At 36.1% G+C, this 17,954-nt stretch overlaps 1 protein-coding gene across 4 annotated transcripts in view; it reads right to left on the bottom strand.

Moving 5' to 3' along the window:
- TTK (TTK protein kinase) overlaps positions 1–17,954 on the bottom strand; it is a 55,537-nt gene that overhangs the window by 19,616 nt on the left and 17,967 nt on the right. For 3 of the 4 annotated variants that reach the window (XM_066253006.1, XM_066253005.1, XM_066253003.1), the window contains exons 12-14: positions 10,894–11,030; positions 9,450–9,579; positions 5,771–5,863 (exon numbers count right to left, since the gene is read on the bottom strand). In XM_066253006.1, the coding sequence (XP_066109103.1) occupies positions 5,771–5,863; positions 9,450–9,579; positions 10,894–11,030 (360 nt within the window). The remainder of the gene's footprint in view (positions 1–5,770; positions 5,864–9,449; positions 9,580–10,893; positions 11,031–17,954) is intronic. The other variant, XM_066253004.1, reaches the window with a different exon arrangement.

Below are 17,954 nucleotides of genomic sequence, written 5' to 3'. Positions count from 1 at the left end.
GAAATAAAAACATTCACAGATACAAAAAAAGATGAGGGAATTTATCATGAGAAAACCCCCACTCCAGGAATTACTAAAGGGGGTTCTCCAATCAGATACAAAGAACAAAAAAAAAGGAGAGCCACAAGTAAAAGCTCCAAGAAGAACACAATAAAACCAAATTTAAACTGTGACAACAACAAAAAGAAAGAGGGGTAGAAGATGGAGATTAACAATAGCAAAGGACAATGGAGTGCAAAAGTACTCACAAAATAGTTCGCAACAATGAACAGGGTAGGAACCCTTTTCATTACTTAAAGGTAACCACCATTAAAAAACCGCCACAGAAGCACATGAGATAAAAAAGATAGCAACAGAGGAAAGATTTATGCAATACAACCAAATAAAAACAAAAGATAGAAAAACAAAAGAGAAGGAGCAAACAAGACACAAAACTAACAGAAAACAAGATATAAAATGGCAATAGGGAACTCACAAGTGTCAATAATTACACTAAATGTAAATGGATTAAACTCACCAATAAAAAGGCACAGAGTAGCAGAATGGATTAAAAAAGAAAATCCAACCATATGCTGCCTACAGGAAACTCATCTAATAACAAGGATAAAAACAAATTCAAAGTGAAAGGCTGGAAAACAATACTCCAAGCAAATAACATCCAAAAAAAAAGCAGGCGTAGCAATACTCATATCTGATAATGCTGACTACAAGACAGCAAAAGTACTCAGAGACAAAAATGGCCATTTCATAATGGTTAAGGGGACACTGAATCAAGAAGACATAACAATTCTTAATATATATGCATCAAACCAAGGAGCACCAAAATATATAAGACAGCTACTTATTGACCTTAAAACAAAAAGTGACAAAAATACAATCATACTTGGAGACCTCAATACACCTCTGACAGCTCTAGATCGGTCATCCAAACAGAGAATCAATAAAGATATAGTGGCCTTAAACAAAACACTAGAGCACCTGGATGGGGATAGACATCTACGGGACATTTCATCCCAAAGTGACTGAGTATACATTTTTCTCCAGTGTACATGGATCATTCTCAAGAATTGACCATATGTTGGGCCACAAAAACAACATTAGCAAATTCAGAAAAATCGAAGTTGTACCAAGCATATTTTCTGATCATAAAGACTTGAAACTAGAATTCAACTGCAAAAAAGAGGAAAAAAATCCCACAAAAATGTGGAAACTAAACAACATATTTTTAATAAATGAATGGGTCAAAGAAGAAATAAGTGCAGAGATCAAAAGATATATACAGACTAATGAAAATGACAATACGACATACCAGAATCTATGGGATGCAGCAAAAGCAGTGATAAGAGGGAAGTTCATATCACTTCAGGCCTATATGAACAAACAAGAGAGAGCCCAAGTGAACCACTTAACTTCACACCTTAAGGAACTAGAAAAAGAAGAACAAAGACAAACCAAAACCAGCCAAAGATAGGAGATAATAAAAATCAGAGCAGAAATAAATGAATTAGAGAACAGAAAAACTATAGAAAAAATTAATAGAACAAGGAGCTGGTTCTTTGAAAAGATCAATAAAATTGACAAACCCTTGACAAGACTTACCAAGGAAAAAAGAGAAAGAACTCATATAAACAAAATCCAAAATTAAAGGAGAGAAATCACCACGGACACCGTATAATATACAAAGAATTATTGTAGAATACTATGAAAAACTTTATGCCAGTAAACTCAACAACCTAGAAGAAATGGATAAATTCCTAGAACAATACAACCTTCCTAGGCTGATTCAAGAAGAAGCAGAAAGCCTAAACAGACCTATTAGTAGAGAAGAAATAGAAAAAACCATTAAAAACCTCCCCAAAAATAAAAGTCCAGGCCCTGATGGCTATACCAGCGAATTTTATCAAACATTCAAAGAAGACTTGGTTCCTATTCTACTCAAAGTCTTCCAAAAAATTGAAGAAGAAGAAATACTTCCAAACACATTTTATGAGGCCAACATAACCCTCATACCAAAACCAGGCAAGGATGGCACAAAAAAAGAAAACTACAGACCAATATCTCTAATGAATACAGATGCTAAAATACTAAACAAAATACTAGCAAATCGAATACAACAACATATTAAAAAAATAATACATCATGATCAAGTGGGATTCATCCCAGAATCTCAAGCATGGTTCAACATACGTAAAACGGTTAACCTAATACACCATATCAACAAAACAAAGAACAAAAACCACATGATCTTATCAATAGACGCAGGAAAGGCTTTCGATAAAATACAACACAATTTTATGTTTAAGACTCTCAACAAAATGGGTATAGAAGGAAAATATCTCAACATGATAAAGGCCATATACGATAAACCATCAGCTAACATCATATTAAATGGCACTAAACTGAAGGCTTTCCCCCTTAAATCAGGAACAAGACAGGGTTGTCCACTCTCTCCACTCTTATTTAATGTGGTACTAGAGGTTCTAGCCAGAGCAATTAGACAAGACAAAGAAATAAAATGCATCCATATCGGAAAAGAAGAAGTAAAGATATCACTTTTTGCAGATGATATGATCCTATACATCGAAAACCCCAAAGAATCCACAAAAAGACTACTAGAAACAATAAGCCAATACAGTAAGGTCGCAGGATACAAAATTAACATTCAGAAGTCAATAGCCTTTCTATATGCCAACAATGAAACAATTGAGAACGAACTCAAAAGAATAATCCCCTTCACGATTGCAACAACAACAACAAAAAAATACTTAGGAATAAACATAACAAAGAATGTAAAGGACTTATATAATGAAAACTATAAACCATTGTTAAGGGAAATAGAAAAAGATATAATGAGATGGAAGAATATACCTTGCTCTTGGTTAGGAAGAATATAATCAAGATGGCTATATTACCCAAAGCAATATACAAATTTAATGCAATTCCCATCAACTTCCAATGACATTTTTTAAAGAAATAGAGCAAAAAATCATCAGATTTATATGGAACTATAAAAAACCCCAAATAGCCAAAGCAATCCTAAAGAAAAAGAATGAAGCTGGGGGCATTACACTACCTGACTTCAAACTCTATTATAGGGTCACGACAATCAAAACAGCATGGTATTGGCAGAAAAATAGACACTCAGACCAATGGAACAGAATAGAAAGTCCAGAAATAAAACCACATATATATAGTCAAATAATTTTTGATAAAGGGGCAACAACATACAATGGAGAAAAGAAAGCCTCTTCAATAAATGGTGCTGGGAAAACTGGAAAGCCACATGCAAAAGAATGAAAGTGGACTACAGTTTGTCCCCCTGTAATAAAATTAACTCAAAATGGATCAAAGATCTAAACATAAGACCTGAAACAATTAAGTACATAGAAGAAGACATAGGTACTCAACTCATGGACCTGGGTTTTAAAGAGCATTTTATGAACTTGACTCCAATGGCAAGAGAAGTGAAGGCAAAAATTAATGAATGGGACTACATCAGACTAAGAAGTTTTTGCTCAGCAAGAGAAACTGATAACAAAATAAACAGAAAGCCAACTAAATGGGAAATGATATTTTCCAACAACAGCTCAGATAAGGGTCTAATATCCAAAATATACAAAGAACTCATAAAACTCAACAACAAACAAACAAACAATCCAATAAAAAAATGGGAAGAGGATATGAACAGACACGTCTCCCAGGAAGAAATACAAATGGCCAACAGATATATGAAAAGATGCTCATCTTCTTTAGTTATTAGAGAAATGCAAATCAAAACTGCAATGAGATACCACCTCACACCTGTTCGATTAGCTATTATTAGCAAGACAGGTAATAGCAAATGTTGGAGAGGCTGTGGAGAAAAAGGAACCCTCATCCACTGTTGGTGGGAATGTAAAGTAGTACAACCATTATGGAAGAAAGTATGGTGGTTCCTCAAAAAACTGAAAATAGAACTACCTTATGACCCAGCAATCCCTCTACTGGGTATATACCCCAAAAACTCAGAAACATTGATACGTAAAGACACATGCAGCCCCATGTTTATTGCAGCATTGTTCACAGTGGCCAGGACATGGAAACAACCAAAAAGCCCATCAATAGATGACTGGATAAAGAAGATGTGGCACATATACACTATGGAATACTACTCAGCCATAAGAAATGATGACATCGGATCATTTACAGCAAAATGGTAGGATCTTGATAACATGATACGAAGCGAAATATGTAAATCAGAAAAAACCAGGAACTGCATTATTCCATAGGTAGGTGGGACATAAAAGTGAAACTAAGAGACATTGATAAGAGTATGGGGGGGGGGAGGGAAAGGGGTAGGGGGAGGGGCACAAAGAAAACAAGATAGAAGGTGACAGAGGACAATCTGACTTTGGGTGATGGGTATGGAACATAATTGAACGACAAGATAACCTTGGACTTGTTATCTTTGAATATATGTATCCTGATTTATTGATGTCGCCACATTAAAAAATATATATATTTAAAAAAAAATAAAAATAAAAAAATAAAACCACAAGACGAGATGAGAATCCCATGGGAGTGGGTTTAGAGAGAGAAGAGAAAAGGTCGGGACTGAGCCCTGCAACACTGCTCCACTGAGGGCCAGGGACAGGAAAAGAGTGAAAAGGAACAGCCACTGGAGAGGAAGAAAACTGAGAAGCCAAGTGAAAAAAAAAGTTTCAATGAGTGAAGAAAAATCAACAAATCAACTATTCCAAATGTCAAGTAACCCAAAATCAAAGCCCAGAATTAGATTTGGCAAAAATATGGAGCTCACCAGTAATTTGGATAACAATTATTTTGGTGAATAAAGGTAAAAATCTGACTTATGTAGATTTAAGAAAACAATGAAAAAAACTAAAGATGGTAAGTTTAGACAACTCTTGAGATGCCCTCCATCCAGAGAATGAGAACCATTAAAAGTCACAACTCAGATAAGTTTAGGAAATGATCTATCCAATTCTAGAAATTCACTAGTTACATAACTCTGCTTTTGAAATGAAAAACTCAAAACAAAGCAAACCCCATTAGTCAAAAACCTTGCTGGATCATCCTAAGCATATTAGTCATCTATGTCAAGGTCTTGACTGACTTGGAAACATTCTTTGGTAATAATACTTAGCTGCCATTTGCCACCACTAAATAAATGTTAATGTTGGGTAGAGAAGAAATCTGAAGAGTAGAGAATTGGAGTTAAGAGATGGGACTAAAGAGATGTGTCATTTGTTGGGAGGAGGAAATGGGAGTCTAGCATAAAAAGGAATTTTTGGCCTGACCTGGCAGTGGAGCAGCAAATAGAGCATTGGACTGGGATGCGGAGGACCCAGGTTCGAGACCCCTAGGTCGCCAGCTTAAGCACGGGCTCATCTGGTTTGAGCAAAAAGCTCACCAGCTTGGACCCAAGGTCGTTGGCTCGAGCAAGGAGTTACTAGGTCTGCTGAAGGCCTGCGGTCAAGGCACATATGAGAAAGCAATCAATGAACAACTAAGGTATCGCAACGAAAAACTGATGATTGATGCTTCTCATCTTTCTCTCCGTTCCTGTCTGTCTGTCCCTATCTATCCCTCTCTCTGTCCCTGTAAAAGAAAAAAAAAGGAATTTTTGGTCAATGGCAATATGGGCCCTAGAAGAGATAGAGACCAAAACCATAAAAAGACAAAGAAAGGAAAGTTTAAAATATTTTTGTTCACTTCTCAAATATTTAAGCTACATATACTTTGCAAATAAATGTTTTGGATAGATACTTACCTTACTTGAACCTCCACTTCCTATCTGCTTCAAAATGGAATAAATCCTTCCTTTAACTGAAATGCATTCATTTGTTGAAGAGGATGCTGAAATCTAAATTAAAATAAAGATTCAAAGGTTCAAAGAATATGCCTGCAAAACAAGCTTGCATTTAATATGGTAAACTGCTTCTAATTTTGAAATTACCTTAAATCTTAAGTAATTAATCAGTAACAATTATTTTAAAGAGGAAATTTACAAACTTCAGCCAAAGAAATAAACATATTAACTTCCAAAGTCTCCCTCCTAACTTGCCTGCCCATCTGAACATAAATACATATATAGAAGAATTAAAAAGGCAGTGGGAAACCACTTAATGTTTAGTATACAAACTCATAAGCTATCGCTTTTCATCTTTCTCATCTTATTCTTTTTCATTAGACAAAACTCTTTATACACACATATAAATGCCTTAATTCTCATTTAGCATTGCACTGTAAAGGAAGCAGTGTGCTAATGTGCAGAGAGCTCCAGAGTCAGTCTGACAAATTTGAGCAGTACTCCCTTTTTGCTGAAGTATGTTCAAGTTACTTAATTTAACTTCAGCACCTTCCTCAGCAAATTTTCAAGTTACTTACTGTACAACTTGGCCCTTCTTCCCTTCACTTATGCCAGAGCTCTCTGGGGACCTATAAATGCTTTGAACAGATGGAGTGGTGTGAGAGGACTTATTCTGAGCTGACAAGGAAGCTGAAGACACAAACAGCACCAATTAGCTGATTAACCAAATTGAAACAAGGTCTAAATAAATCTCAATTTAACTAAGTCCTGCTTTAGATCCCAAATAGTAGAATCTCTCTCTTACAGTCTCCTTCTACATTAATAAAAAAAGATAAGGATTCTAACTTCTTTTACTTCTAGGGCTGAAAGACACTAGTGAGTGATTATTTATATGTAAGAAAGCATATTTGAAATATTATATATTCCTGTCACCTTTTATTAAGTTCTGATTTTATCAAGATTCTTCACTGTCTTTCCCACCGCTCTATTTTTGAAGCTTCTCAAAATGAAAATTTCTGAGGGAAGAAAGTAGTTCAATTTCATTTTCCCCTAATTGCTGACAGGTTTGTTTGTTTATTTTTAAATAAAGTAATTCTGACTTATTTTTAATTCAAAACTTATGTGAAGTTCCGTTTCCTACACAGGACATCCCACAGTACCTTTAGTCTAGCCTCCTCACTGACACCAGAGTAATTGTTTCAAAATGCAAGTAAATTCACTTTCCTGCTCCAACTAATTCCGACAGCTGCCAATCTCTCTTGCGGTAAAACTTAAAGAGCCCAGCAGGACACTAATGACCACCTCTGTCCCTTTCTGAGTTCCAGCCATACTCCGGCCTCTTTTCAGTTTCTTCCTGACAATGACCTCTTCTAGAAGACTCCTAGCCCCTTCAATTGGTCATGTTAGATCTCAAGTCAACAGGGCCTGACATAAATAACAGCTCAATGAATGTGACTTGAATCAATATAAAAGCAAAGCTGATCATCTTTCTTTCTCCTTTGTAATTTATCATACTGCTTCAATCCATAAAACACTATCACCCCTTTCCATAGTTAGTATGTCAGCTAATTTTTGTTCCATTATTTTTATAACTGTCATAAAATATACATAACATAAAATTTACCATTTTAATCATTTTTAAGTATGCAATTCAGTGGCATTAAGTACATTCACATTGTTATACAATCATTACCACCATGCATCATGAAAACTTTTCCTTATCTTATACTGAAACTCAACATTCATTAAACAATAACCCCCATTTCTCCTTCCTTTTTAGTCTCTGGTAACCATTGTTCTACTTTCCATCAGCTAATTTTCTTTAAAAAAAAAATTGTTTTTTGTTTTTTTTTTGGCGAGAGAGACTGTGAGGCAGACTCCTGGATGCGCCTCAACCAGGATCTACCCGACAACCCCATCAGGGTCTGATGCTAGAGTGCCAAGCTACTTTTAGTGCCTGAGGCTGATGTGCTCCAAAAGAAGTTGTCTTCAGTGCCCAGAGCCACATTTGAACCAATCAAGCCACTAGCTATGGGAAAGAAAGAGGGAGAAAAGTGGGAAAGAACCAGATGGTCACTTCTCTTGTGTGCCCTGACTGGGAATCAAACCTAGGATGTCCATATGCCAGGCCAACACTCTATCCACTGAGCTACTGTCCAGGGCCAAATTTTCTTATCTCTTGATTTGTATAATTAATTAGTTGTAGCTTGTTTATTTATTCATTTTTTTGCTGTTGAATTGTTTAAATAACAATTATTGCTAACTTTTATTATTTAATAAGTACCAGGCTCTGTTGTAAGAATTATAGCTATATTAACTAATTTAATCCTCACAATCATCCTATGGCATAAGTAGCTTTATTACTCTTATTTTACAGATGATGAAATGGGTACAGAGAGTTTAAGTAACCTGCAAAAGGTCACACAGCTGGTAAGTAGTGAGGCCAAGATTCATGGCCAGCAGCCTTCTTTCAAAGCCTATACTTTTTTACCAGTATTAAGCTGCTTCTCAAATAGTTATTAGAAACTAATTTTAGTATTGATGTCAGGAGAGTGTCTAAAGAAATTTTTCTCCACATGGCAATGCTATTTCCTCACCAGCAAATATTTTTTTATTTTATAAAAATTACTTTATAATATAGTCTAGTAACATATTGCTATTCTGATACTCTTGAAAATCTACTTGTATATTACTGTATTTTTCGCTCCGTAAGACACGCTTTTCCCCCCCCAAAAGTGGAGGGGAAAATACCCATGCGTCTTATGGAGTGAAAAATACAGTATTTTATTCAATATTTTAACACACCATTTGGTTCAGTTTTTTTTCTTATTTTCCTCCTTAAAACCCTAGGTGTGTCTTATGGTCAGGTGCGTCTTATGGAGTGAAAAATATGGTAATCAGGCCAATAAAAATGAGGCTATTCACTAACGCTGGCTTAGTTAATTAAATGGAAGAAAAGGTAACTTAGATTACAAGAGAAATTTTATCTAGCTATCAAATTGGACCCTTGGGCCTTGTTAAAACAAACAAACAAAACCTTCATTAGCTTCATTAACTAACTTCTTTGAAGTCTGGAGATTATTACAAATGAATTTTGCTCAATGTGACTAAGAATTGGCAAGTCCGGCCCTGGCTGGTTGGCTCAGTGGTAGAGCGTCGGCCTGGCGTGCAGGAGTCCCGGGTTCGATTCCCGGCCAGGGCACACAGGAGAAGCCACCCCTCCCCCTCTCCTTCCTCTCTGTCTCTCTCTTCCCTTCCCGCAGCCAAGGCTCCATTGGAGCAAAGATGGCCCGGACACTGAAGATGGCTCTGTGGCCTCTGTCTCAGGTGCTAGAATGGCTCTGATTGCGGCAGAGCAACACCCCAGATGGGCAGAGCATCGCCCCCTGGTGGGCATGCTGGGTGGATCCTGGTCTGGCGCATGCGGGAGTCTGTCTGACTGCCTCCTCGTTTCCAACTTCGTAAAAATACAAAAAAAAAAAAATACAAAAAAAAAAAAAAAAAAGAATAAAATAAAATTAAAAAAAAAAAAGAATTGATAAGTCCTTAAGACTTTCCCTACAACTAGATGCTGTAAAAATAAACTCTTTGAAACTGATGATACTTTAATATATACCATAACTGACAGAGCTTATCAAACCTGTAGATTCTGAAGTGGAGTAACAGGCACTGGCTGCTGCTTCTGCGGGAAATAGGCAGGTTGTTGGCTGTAAGGTGTGGACAACTGACCAGCAGGTGGAAAGCCATTCTTTACAACTGGAGTCCTAAAACTAAAAAAGATATTTTTAAAATTTAAAACATTAAAAATTTAAAAACAAGATTCTGATTCAGTTTTTTGTATGACTTTAAAAGGTGGATATAAATTTAAATGTGTTACATCAAACAGAATCAAAGTTGGTTTTCATAACATAGCTAAATTATTTATTTTAGATAGAACATGAGAAATTTTATTTTAAGGGAATTCTTTCCCCAACAAAAAATCCTTATTGTAAAATAAATGACATTTAAAATAGAGAGTTGAGGTTATTTTATAAGAATCTAGCCAAGGCAAAGGCCAGCATATGGCTGACCACATTTTATGAGTGCTTTTTCACAGTAATGTTCTACAACAGCTTTCTATAAATATCTGAAAGCCAATACATCAGAGGAGTTTGGCCTTTAAACTTAAAGCCATTCCGTTCGCATTTGTGCTTCACTTATCTTATTCACTATTTTATCGAGCACCTAAAATGGTGGTTGGCACAAAAATGGTCTACAAATATTTTTTTGATGATAAACAATCTAATTTCACAAAAATAACTGCATCACTATTATAGTTAACAATCAGTCTTAAAAATATACTGAGTATAATAAAATGAGGTAATACATAGTATAATTGTATTAAATAGGTAGAAGACTAGGTTATAAATCCTCTAAGGCCGGTTCTAATTAACATCAAAGACTTATTAAGCACATAAAAAACAAAAGCGGACTTAAGTTATTCTATAAGACATTAAAATATAGCCACTAATTTAAGAATATGATGTGTCACATCCCTTTATTTCCTTTCTTTGAATATCATTAATTTGCTTTCATAATACCCCTCATGTTTCTTATCAATTCACACTGACATCCAATTTCTTCACTCAGCCCTTGTTCCCATCCACTCAAGTCTTATACCTTTGAACACCCCCAGAACTATGTGACCTATACAACCAACCTCTTCCAGAAACTATCACATTCCAATTACCACCTCCTTTGCTATAAAATGTATCCTCCCTTTATCTGCTGTAAGAATGTAACCTTTAAATATCTCTCTCCATTAGAGCAATATCCATGTGGCAATGATTATCAAGTTTTGCATACTTAAGAGTAGTTATAGGTTGTAGGTACAGATTATAATACCACAGAGACTTTCATAACAACCCTTAAAAATTTCCTGTAGCCACTTCCCCCCACTTTTATAGATAAAACAACTAATGCTGAAAGAAATAATTTGAATTTTAAGTCTTTAGAGTAGGAAAGTAGGATTCAACTCCTAATCCATTTGGCCGCAAAGCCCATGTTATCTCTACTGTACCAAGCTAAGAGCCAAAAGTAATTACCAGCTCATGTAATCTTCCAAGGCCCGGCTACTGGGTGTCTCACAAACAGATTTTCGGTCAGTCCATATTGGTACTGGTATCGGCGGTGACTGCTTTGAAACTAAAGAGGAAGGTTTCTCAAAAGTGGTTTGTTTCTGCTAAACCAAAATTAAAACAAAAGAATCACTTCTAAAATAATAAAAACATGAAATACAAAAAAAAAGTTAAAGTAGGTAGACATGTATTATAGACTTTCAATAACATTTTTAAAATATTGTATTTATTGATTTTACAGAAAGGAAAGAGAGGGGAGAGGAAGCTAGAAGTATCAACTCATAGTTGCCTCTCTTTAGTTGTTCATTGCTTGTCATATGTGCCTTGACCAGGCAAGCTCACAGCTTCAAATCAGTAACCTCAGTGTTCCAGGTCAACGCTCTATCTATTGCACCACCACAGGTCAGGTGCAACAACTTTATAATGTAGCTCTTTCGCTAAATTCTGAAGCCAGTTATAGTTTGCTTAAAGGGATTATATTAGAGGGAAGGCACACAGTATTGTTTAATAAAATAGGATTTAATATCCTCTCCTGGCAGGCCTACTATAACCAATATAAATTTTTATAATCTAAATAAGTACTCTGCTGTTCTTCTAAAAATTAGTCTTTACTCAATAAAACCACACTCCCACTTTCTGACTGGGGGCAGAATGGCCAAATACTATTTACTTTACAAACTTTGAAATAGCAAATTTCAAATTTTCCTAAGAAAATTGCAAGAGACATGTAGAATTTATTTCATACAAATCCCAAAGCAATGATGAATGAACATTCTCTACAGCAGAGATCAGCAAATTATAGTCTGCAGGCTGAATCTGGGCTGCCACCACTTTTTGTAAATAAGTTTTATTGGAACACAACTATACTCACTTGTTACATATTGCCTAAGGCTGTTTTCATGCTAAAGTGGCAGAGTTGAGTAATTACAAAAGTGACTCTGGCCTACAAAGCCTACTAACATTTTATAGACGTTTGCCAACCCCTGTTCTACAGTAACTCAACCAGGAAACCACATTTTGTTTGAGCACTATTAATAACTGTGTACTCACTACTGTCTAGGGAGGTTCACTTGAATTTGGGACAGCTTTTATTATTAGAAAGCTTTACAGATGTTTAGATATCAGTTTCTCTATTTTAATTTTTAACCTCCAGGTCCACATTATGCTCTTGAGAGGCTCAACACATATATTTCTTCTATTTTCTACATTTCTGTCCTTTTTTTTGAAGATAGCTAGCATGACCACTGTACTCTTTTCCTGGATAAATTTTCCATTTCATTAAAAATTTCTTCATATATACATTTGGATTACTGGTCAGGATGGTATTGAGAAACTGTTGTAGTAAGATTATTAGGTAATGAAATTGCAAATATACATTATAATCATAAAGTGGGATGTTTGCATTTGATATTTTAGAGATCAGAATTAAGGATAGAGGAATGGGTAGCTAAGGTATAATTAAGAAAATGGTCACGAGGAGAAGAAGTTATGAATCTGGAAGCCAGGTGTATGACTAGTGATATATAGGGCTATAGAAACCAATAAAAAAAGGATGACAGCTGCTGGTTTGAAGTAGACAGAAGTGATCCACAGCCTAATACATTTAAAGAATGACAGGGAATCCCTAGGATGTTCAGAGATGACAGCAAGGAGCAAGAAACAGGATGGTATGTCCAGAAGGCAGAGCCTCAAAAGGGTAGGACAAGAAATGATCTGGACATAGCAACAAGGACTTTGTAGCCATAGGTAAATGGGATGTGAGGCAAAACCACCTCCACTTGAGAGGACTGTTATAATGGTGACCTAAGAAAACTGCCTAATTTTTTCTAAGTGGCTCAGTGGTTTTCAATATATTCATGAGAGTGCAATCATCACCATATCTATTAGCAGTCATCACTATTCTCCACTCCTCCCAGTCTAAGTGGCAACCACTAATCTACTTTCTGTCTCTGGATTTGTCTATTCTAATCATATCTTATAAATGGAACCACACAATATATGGCGTTTTCCAAGAGGCTTATTTCTTAGACTTAGCATGTTTTCAAGGTTCATCCATGTTATAGCATTTATCAGTACTTCATTATGTTTTATTGTTGAACACTTAAAAATAATAAAATTAGAGTGCCACATTTTGTTTATTTACTCTCTACTTGATGGATAGTTGGGTTATTACACTTTTTGGTAATTATGAATAAAGCTGCTATGAACATTCATATACAAGTTTTTCTGTGGATATACATTTTTAGTTTTCTTGAGTATATACAGTGTGTCCGTAAAGTCATGGTGCACTTTTGACCAGTCACAGGAAAACAACAAAAGATGATAGAAATGTGAAATCTGCATAAAATAAAAGGAAAACTCTCCCAGTTTCATACCTATTCAGTGCATTTTGATGTGGGCTCACGCACAGATTTTTTAGGGCTCCTTATGTAGCTATCCCGTATAGCCTCTACAGGCTCATCACTGACTGATGGCCTACCAGAACGGGGTTTCTCCACCAAACTGCCCGTTTCCTTCAACTGCTTATCTCACTGAGTAATGTTATTCCTATGTGGTGGCACTTCCTTATAAACGCGCAGATATTCATGTTGCACTTTGGTCACGGATTTGAATTTAGTGAGCCACAGAACACACTGAACTTTCCTCTGTACCGTCCACATCTCGACTGGCATGGCCGTGGGCTGCTCTGCTGTATACGTGGTGTTACATCATCATCTGCACATGCGCACATGCTGCCACATCATCCTACAGAAACTGGGAGGGTTTTCCTTTTATTTGGTGCAGATTTCACATTTCTATCATCTTTTGTTGCTTTCCTGTGACCAGTCAAGAGTGCACCATGACTTTACGGACACACTGTACTTAGGAGTGGAACTGCTGGATCACATTGTAAGTCTATGTTTAACCTTTTGAGGAACTGCTATAACATTTTCCAAGTGCCTGCACCATTTTACATTCTCACCAACAGTGTATGAGGGTTCCACATCTTCATCAACACACATTATTGTCTCTTTTTAGTTATAGCCATCTTCAAAGGTAGGGAGTGGTATCTCATTGTGGTTTTGATTTGCATTTCCCTAATGACAAATAGATAGTTTTGAGTTCCTTTACCATGCTATTGATTTACAGGTTTCAAAAAGAAAGAAAAAAGAGATATTGTTTTATATGATCCATGACTTGACCTATCAGGATTCCTTTCATCATTTATTATCCACTTCATTACTTAGACGGGGTTTCTCAAAGGGTAATCCAGGAAAAGCTGTGAGAGGGTGGTTCTAAGATCCTTTCAGGGAGTCTGAGGTTAAAACTATCTTCCTCATCATACTAAGATATTATTTGCCTTTTTCACTTTCATTCTTTCATGAGTATATACTGGAGTTTTCCCAAGGCTATATAAGACACAATTGTAATAAAATAGATTGACTGTAAAAGCAAATACAAGAAATCCAATCTACAGTTAAGCCAACCATTACAGAAATTGTAAAATGTCACTCTTTGCACTATAATTATTTTGTCTCAAAAAATACTTACATTTTCAGAGGAAATGTAAGTTCACATTATAAAGGCCATATATGACAAGCCCACAGACATCACACTTGATGTGAAAGCTGAAAGCTTCTCTTCTAAGATCAGTAAGACAAGCATTCCCACTCTTGCCACTTTTATTTAATATAATATTGGAAGTCATAGCCAGAGCATTAAGCAACAAATAAAATGCATCAAATTGAACAGGAAAAAATAAAACTGTCATTACTTGGAGATGACATGATATATATAGAAAATCCTAAAGACTCTACCAAAGGACTGTTAGAACTATCAAATTCAGTCAAGTTTCAAGATCCGAAATTTATACACAAAAATCTGGTGCATTTCTACACACTACTAATGACCTATCAGAAAATATTTAAAATAATTCTATTTATAATTGTATCAAAAGGAATAAAACATCTAGGAATAAATTTAACAAAGGAGGTAAAAGACCTGTATACTGAAAAACTATGACACTGATGAAAACAGTGAAGACCAATAAATTCAAAGATAGTCTGTGCTCGTGGACTGAAAAAATTAGTATCGTTAAAATGTCCATAATACCCAAAGCAATCTACACATTTACTGCAACCCCTATCAAAATTCCAGGGGAATTTTTTATGGAAATAGAACACTCCTAGAATTTGTGTTAGCTACAAAAGACCCCAAATAGCCAAAATAATCTTGAGAAAGAAGAATAAATCTGGAGGCATCACATCCCTAATTTTAAACTATATTACAAAGCTATAGTAATCAATACAGTATAGTACTGCCATAAAAACAGATACACAGATCACTGGAACACAACAGAGAGTAACCCACAAACATATGCTCAATTAATTTTTGAGAAAGGAACCAAGAATGTACACTAGCGAAAGGACAGTGTCTTTAATAAGCGGTGCTGGGAAAACTGGATAGCCACATGGAAACAAAGGAAACTGGATCCCTATCATACACCATATTCAAAAATTAGCTCAAAACGGAGTAAGGACTTGTATGTAGAATCTAAAACCATATAACTCCTAAAACACAGGCAGTAAGCTCTTTGACATGGGTCTTAGTTATAATTTTTTTGGATCTGACACCAAAAGCAAAGACAACAATAATAAAAATAAACAAATGAGACCACATCAAACTAAAATGCCTTTGCACAGAAAAGAAAACCAGCAACAAAATGAAAAGGCAATCTAATGGGAAAAAACATTTGCAAATCATATATGAATAAGGGGTTAATCTGTAAAATTTATAAAGAACACATACAACTCAATAGTAAGAAAATCTGATTTTTAAATGAACAGAGAATCTGAAAAGACAGAGAAGACATACAGATGGCCAAGAGATATGAAAAGATGCTCAACATCATTAATCATCAGGAAAAAGCAAATAAAACCACAATAAGATATCACCTCACATGTGTTAGAATGGCTATTATAAAAAAGACAATACAAGTTTTAGCAAGGATGTGGAGAAAAGGTAACCCTTGTATGCTGTTGATGGGAATGTAAATTGGTGCAGCCACTAAGGAATATAGAAAAATTACAAAACAGAACTATGGTATGTCTCAAAATTTCCACTTCTGAGTATTTATCTGAAGAAAATAACAGCACTAACCCAAAGAAGTAATATGTACCCCCATGCACATTGCAGCATTATTTATAATAGTCAAGTTATGGAAACAACGTAAGTATCCATTGATGAATGAGTGAATAAAAAATGTGATATATATAGACAATGGAATATTATTAAACCTAAAGAATGAAATCTTGCCATCTGTGACAACAGGGATAGACCTGTGGATGTTATTCTAAGTACAATATGTCAGAGAGAGAAAGACTGCATAGTACCACTGATATGTAACACCTTAAAAGAAGTTAAAGATTGGTGTTTGCCAGAGGCAGGGTAGAGGGGTGGGGTGACCATGGTCAAAAAGGGTGAAGGCTGTCAAAAGGGACAAACTTTCAGTTATAAAATAAACAAGTCATGGGGATGCAATGGAAAGCATTATTAATATTGTTTTGCATATTTAAAAGTTGTTTAGTGAGTAAATCTTAAAGTTCTCATCACAAGACCAAAAACAATTTAAAACTATGTATGGTGACAGATGTTAACAAGATTTATTATAGTGATTATGATATATACAAATATCAAATCATTATGTTGTACACCTGAAACTAATATAATGTTAGTCAATTATACCTCAATAAAACAAAATACTTATTTTTCATAAAAGTGCATCTACATTCAAACGTAATGGGTATATTGTTGTCATTAATATACAATATATTATTAAATATTTAAAAAATTTCTTGGTTTTACTTTCTAATACAGTAAATCCAGATAAATATAACCTACGGAAATAGAATCTCTTGGAGTGTCTCGATAATTAAGAGGGTAAAAAACCAAAATACGGAGGACCCGGGTTCGATTCCCGACCAGGGCACACAGGAGAAGCGCGCATTTGCTTCTCCACCCCTCCGCCGCGCTTTCCTCTCTGTCTCTCTCTTCCCCTCCCGCAGCCGAGGCTCCATTGGAGCAAAAATGGCCCGAGCGCTGGGGAAGGCTCTGTGGCCTCTGCCTCAGGCGCTAGAGTGGCTCTGGTCGCAACATGGCGACGCCCAGGATGGGCAGAGCATCGCCCCCTGGTGGGCAGAGCGTCGCCCCTGGTGGGCGTGCCGGGTGGATCCCGGTCGGGCGCATGCGGGAGTCTGTCTGACTGTCTCTCCCTGTTTCCAGCTTCAGAAAAATAAAAAAAAAACAAACAAAAAAAAACACCAAAATATTGCCTGATCAGGCGGTGGCGCAGTGGATAGAGCGTCGGACTGGGATGTGGAGGACCCAGGTTCAAGACCCTGAGGTCACCAGTTTGAGTGCGGGCTCATCTGGCTTGAGCAAAAGCTCACCAGCTTGGACCCAAGGTCGCTGGCTTGAGCAAGGGGTTACTCGGTCTGCTGTAACCCCACGGTCAAGGCACATATGAGAAAGCAATCAATGAACAGCTAAGGCAGGGGTCTCAAACTCGGGGCCCGTGGGCCGCATGAACTAAGGTGTCAAAACGAAAAACTGATGATTGATGTTTCTCATCTCTCCATTCTTGTCTATCTCTCTCTTTGACTCTCTGTCTCTGTATAAAAACAAACAAACAAACAAAACCCCAAAATATTTGAGAACCAGTAGTTGGAACATAACTTAAAGAAATAGTGAGAAAAGTATGGCCGTAGGCTAAAATAGATATGGCTTTCCAGATCATTCCTTCTGAACTGGTCAATGGCTGCTGTTATACATCACACACATTGTCCAGTCTATATTTTCTATCTCATCCAGATGATGACAACTGAAAACTGTCAAATGCTTTGGTATACTTTAGACTAGTTTAAGGATCATTGTATTATTTTCTGTAAAGAGCAAGACAGTAAACATTTTAGGCTTTATAGATCAGATGATCTCTGTTGCAACTACACAGTTCTGCTATTATAGTTTGAAAGTACACTGCTCACAAAAAT

Source organism: Saccopteryx bilineata, chromosome 1, assembly GCF_036850765.1.
Source record: "Saccopteryx bilineata isolate mSacBil1 chromosome 1, mSacBil1_pri_phased_curated, whole genome shotgun sequence".
Lineage (NCBI taxonomy): Eukaryota > Metazoa > Chordata > Mammalia > Chiroptera > Emballonuridae > Saccopteryx > Saccopteryx bilineata.
This window is presented reverse-complemented; position numbering and strand designations above follow the sequence as displayed.